The sequence below is a fragment of the Salminus brasiliensis genome, chromosome 4 (assembly GCF_030463535.1).
Source record: "Salminus brasiliensis chromosome 4, fSalBra1.hap2, whole genome shotgun sequence".
Lineage (NCBI taxonomy): Eukaryota > Metazoa > Chordata > Actinopteri > Characiformes > Bryconidae > Salminus > Salminus brasiliensis.
The window spans coordinates 49373486-49378702 of record NC_132881.1 but is presented as its reverse complement, the minus strand read 5'-3'; the positions used below and the strand labels follow the sequence as shown (position 1 = coordinate 49378702).

The 5217-nt window shown below is 46.2% G+C and overlaps 1 protein-coding gene across 1 annotated transcript in view; it reads left to right on the top strand.

Annotated features, from left to right (window-relative positions):
• trmo (tRNA methyltransferase O) overlaps nt 1-4151 on the top strand; it is a 6535-nt gene extending 2384 nt beyond the window's left edge. The window contains exons 2-7 of the mRNA XM_072677170.1: nt 550-698; nt 1269-1443; nt 1550-1707; nt 2030-2372; nt 3230-3363; nt 3670-4151. Coding sequence (XP_072533271.1) covers nt 550-698; nt 1269-1443; nt 1550-1707; nt 2030-2372; nt 3230-3363; nt 3670-3896 — 1186 coding nt within the window. The 3' untranslated portion in view covers nt 3897-4151. The remainder of the gene's footprint in view (nt 1-549; nt 699-1268; nt 1444-1549; nt 1708-2029; nt 2373-3229; nt 3364-3669) is intronic.
• Nucleotides 4152-5217: the final 1066 nt, after the last annotated feature.

The following is a 5217-nucleotide window of genomic DNA, read 5'->3' as shown; positions in this document are numbered from 1 at the left end:
TCAGTGATCAGTGAGAGCGTCTACCTGTAATTAACTCTATATAACATTAGAATAAACCCAAATAAACATAAAGTCAGTGATCAGTGAGAGCGTCTACCTGTAATTAACTCTATATAACATTAGAATAAACCCAAATAAACATAAAGTCAGTGATCAGTGAGAGCGTCTACCTGTAATTAACTCTATATAACATTAGAATAACAAATAACAAATCACAAAGTTGTGGGGTTTTTTATCCTGCAGTTCTGCTTCCAACAGCCAGAGGGCACTGCGAGAGAGAGATCCACTTGTTCTGTTAGAATGAACCAGAGGAATAATATTAGATATAATTTGTATTATCAGTCAAATCTGAAGTTCTATATCATAAATAACACCAACAGTAAGGGGTTTGGAGTTCGCCTGGTCACGCTGTTGTGGGAGGAGTCAACAGCAACAGTCTTTACAGTCATTCGTTAGGCTCTTCAGGAAACTCGCTCTGTCTCAGGTGATTTGTCCGCTTGTGTGTAGGTTGCTCTGTTTGCTCATTTTAGGGAAACTGTATTTCCACAGGCAGCACTTGGAGAGCTCTGTCCGAGCCCACAGGAAGCACATGACCTCTCTGCAGTCTGAGCTGGAGGTCTGGAGTCGAGGGAAAGCGCAGAAGAGACCAGCAGCAGCACCGGATCTGCAGCAGGGGGCCGAGATCTCCTTAGAGAAAGGTGAGCGAGCGATATCTGCTAAAACTGGGTTGATTTGGAAATGCTTTACATTTTCTACACAGCTCCATAAGTATTTGGACAGTGACAGTTCGTGTAACGGTACACTGCCTCAGTGGATTTGACCTGGAGCAGTCGGGATGTGACGGAAGTGTAGACTTCCCCACAGTATGATGCTCCCACCACCATGTTTCTCTGCTGGGGTGGTGTTTGTTAGGGAGTGGGTGGTGCTAGGTCTGCACCACACATCCATTTTGTCTCATTTGACCATAAAACCTTCTATCTAGCCACACTCTCAGACAGGCCGCCTCCACTCCAGCCTTAGACACTGAACTCTGTAGCTGTGGACCCTATTGCCTGTCCTGGGGACCCTACGCAGTGTGTAGAGTTTGGGGACCCCAGTCTGTATAGCGCTTTGTCAGCAGCGCCACCGCATGGTTGGTGCCTGAAATCTCGGTTACTGTCTCTATGCTAATACAAGTTCCTAACAGAGAGCACTATGTCCAGTGATGTTCTGGAGATGTTCACTCATTCGAATCCGATACCTCCTTCCTTCCTGTGTCTTCTCCTCAGGCTGTATTCAGACCGTCCCCATTGGCTACATCGATTCATGCTTTTCCAATAAGAACGGGACCCCCCGCCAGCCAGCGGTCTGCACGTTATCCCGCGCCAGTCTGCAGATTCAGCCGTCAGTCTTCAACAACCCTGACCATGCCCTGACCGGCCTGGAGAACTACTCTCATGTCTGGTGTGTGGTCCTACCAGGACTAGTAAAGCTTAGCTGGGTGGAGAATTCTAAAAGACACCTCAGACTCAGAGTTTAGTAGTGTAGATCTGTCTCTTCTTCCCCACAGGCTCATCTTCCTCTTCCATAAGAACGGCCACCTGAGCTACAAAGCCAAGGTAAAGCCCCCTCGGCTAAACGGTCAGAAGGTGGGGGTGTACTCCACACGCAGCCCCCACCGACCCAACGCCATCGGCCTCACCCTTGCCAAACTGGAGAGCATCACAGGTGAGGACACATCTGCTAACTACAGCAGTTAAGCCCCACCCATTCAGCCTACAGCAGTGTAGCCCCACCCGTTCAGCCTACCGCAGTTTAGCCCCACCCATTCATCCTACGGCAGTTTAGCCCCTCCCATTCAGCCTGCAGCAGTGTAGCCCCACCCGTTCAGTTATAAGGGGTGTTTCAGCCTTGACTGCCTTTTGAATCAGGCACAATACACAAGATCAGCCATTCAGAACAGACCCAATTTACATATATCAGCTTTAAAGGTGCATGTAAGTGTGTGATGGGTGGATCCGTGGTGTGAATCTTTGGCTCTGCATTACAGGTGACACCCTCCACCTGTCTGGTGTGGATCTGATTGCTGGGACTCCTGTGCTGGATATTAAACCTTACATCCCGGACTACGACTCTCCGTCCGTGAGTAACCGGGTAAAGATGAGTGCTCCTGAGCAGACTGAGGACACGCCGGGCTCAGAAACGGACGCAGAACCTGAGGAGCTTCAGCACCCAGAAGTGCAGCTTCCTGCCTCAGCTGGTCCCTCACAGGCCTCTGACAGCGGCTTCACCAAAGCTCTGGCGGAGGTGAGAGAGTACCTCCAGCAGGGGGAGCCGTGTCCTGAGAGAGGGAAGCCCACTGAGCCTGAACCTGAGAGAGAGGATGCTGCCAGGTAGGGCTGTGTGAGTGTAAGAGTGAATATGATATTATATATATACTAACTTGTTATGGACCCTAGAGGTTACTGTTAGTCTCATCATTGGAATTATTGTAGCTAAACTCTCTCTTCCATTAATATTTACATTAAAGACTTTTAGCAGACGCTCTTCTCCAGAGGTCTTACAGAAGAGCTTCACTGTTTACTGAAGAAGAACCTCAGCTAGTTTAAACAGACTAAAATCCAGAAGATCCTCTAATCTTAGACTCTACTAAACACAAGTCAATATACAGACCATAATACTCTACTCTTCACCCAAGTCCTCTCAGAAGAGGAGGGTCTTCAGTCTGGGTTTGAGGACAGCGAGTGTTGGACTCTGCTGTTGGACACCCAGGGGAAGTTCGTTCCACCACTTCGGTGCAGGACAGTAAAAAGTCTGGACACTCGTCTTCCGTGGATCTTAAAGGATGGCAGGTCGAGCCGAGCCGTACTTGAAGCTGGAAGGGCTCTTGGTGCAGATCGGCTTTTGACCATTGCCATCAAGTACGGAGGGGCTGGCTGGTCCAGTCTTGGCTTTGTAGGCCAGAGTCAGGGGTCTGAATCTGATGACCTGGGCAGCAGCTACAGGAAGCCAGTGAAGAGAGAACGCAGCAGCAGAGGAGGAGCTGAACATGGCTGAAGTTAGGAACTTTCCGTTTAAATGATTTGGCTGTGAAACAGATTTTTATTTTCATATTTGATGTGTTTTGTAAGGACTGGACAAAGCATGCACATGTTGGGTGATAATTGTAATAATAGTAACATTATTAATGTACAGATTATGTAAAGTATCATTATGTAAAGTAAAGGAAATGTAATCTGTCTGTTTCCAGGTTGTGTTATGGAGCAGATTCCTACAGCAGCATCGCCAGCTGGATCAGAGACCCTCCAGTGGCCAAACTGAGCGTCCGCTTCACCCCGACTGCTGAGGAAGAGCTCGCACAGTTCCTGCCTCCAGAGAGCACAGGTCTCTCTCTCTCTCCCTCTCTCTCTCTCTTTCTCTCTGTTTCTCTTATTAATAATAACTTCATATTGGATATTAATGTTATTAGAGCTTCATACTGGATATTAATGCTATTAGAACTTCATACTAGATATGAATGTTATTAGAGCTTCATACTGGATATTAATACTATTAGAACTTCATACTGGATATTAATGCTATTAGAGCTTCATACTGGATATTAGTGTTATTAGAGCTTCATACTGGACATTAATGTTATTAGATGTTATATAGATGTTAATTAGGACACTTCTCATTGTGTTCACTCAGAAACAGGAAGGCCAAAATTCCAGTTCCTGAAAGGTCCAGAGGAGGCTGCGGCAGCTGTTCGGGGGATTTTGTCCGCTGACCCGCGGTCAGTGTACCGGAGAACCCGCTGTAGCGACAGGCTCTTTTTCTTCTCTCTGGACACGGCCGACGTCACCTGCTGGTTTGGGGATGGATTTGTGGAGGTGCTGCGAGTCCGGGCCGTCCAAACACAGGAGCGCCAGAGTTAGCTCGGCTCTGCCTCGAGAGCCGAATCAAGGTTACACTGGATACTTCTCTCTCGTCCTCACTGAGAAACGTACCCAGTGTTCTGCTGGACAGTGCTCTCTTTTTTTCTCAGAAGATACTGTTTTTCGAACCCTCTCACGGTCAGCAGTCCTCGTGATGAGGAGCACACTTCAGGGTGTGATGTTCCTCCGTCAGTCATGCTGCTGCTGCTCTTGCAGAGTTTTCTTTATTGTTGTTTATATTGAATATTGAATAAAAGCTCCTGAAGCAGATGGGCTTGTTTTCATTTCATTTCTATTCGTTTATTTATTTATTTCTGATGATGACCAGTGTGAGTTACCCTCCTCTAGACCTTCATCAGGGCCGACCACTGAGCCGCTCTTGTCTTAACCTAGCAGCGACTCTGACGTGTGTATCAACCCCGGTGACACTGCTGTGCCTGATACACTCATACCAGCGCCACACACACTGACTGGGCATTGGCACCCTGCTAATTGGTAGGTATAAGCTTCCAGGGCTTGTCAGCCTTAGTGTTCAAGCAGCAGGCTGTGTCTTGGCTGACCGAGGACACTCGGGGTGATGGAATAATTAGATTTTTAATGAAGGTCACTTCGTATTCCTGGTCACCGGCTGCTGGACGCTGCTGTGAGGAGTTTGGCTCTGTGTGTGTGTGTGTGTGTGTGTGTGTGTGTGTGTGTGAGAGAGAGATTTATGGGCTGCACCACTCCTCTCTCCCATAGCAACAACACACCACTCTGCAGAGTGGAAGTGAGCGGTCGGGGTGTAAGACTTGGGGTGGATGTGAAGAACCTGAGAACCAGAGAAGATTCCTCAGAGCAGGTGACCTCACTCTCTTAGACCAGCTACTGGAACCTGCGTACTGTAAATATCAGCAGGTCTGATTTTTCCTCAGATCAGCACCTTCACCTGTTCAGGTTTAGCTGCTTTTACACTGCCAGGTCTGTCTGCTTCTGTCTGGTATTTCTAATCTAATTTCTAATTTAATTTTCTTATTTCTATTCAATTCTATTACTTTTATTTACAGGTAAATACATACATACAGGTGTGCACCAAGACTACGCCCTTGTGTGATTTTGATTCTGATGCAATTCAAATTCTATAATAGTTCTAAAATATATAATATTTTATAATAATATAATAGTTCTTTATATTAGAATCTAATGACCTGTAAGTGTGATTAGTTAATCTACACACTGCGCGCTGCATCCTTTATCCTTCATTTAAATAAATATCATTATTTTACATTATAATTTTTATATCATTATAATAATAATATCATTCATTTTATAATAAAATCATTAT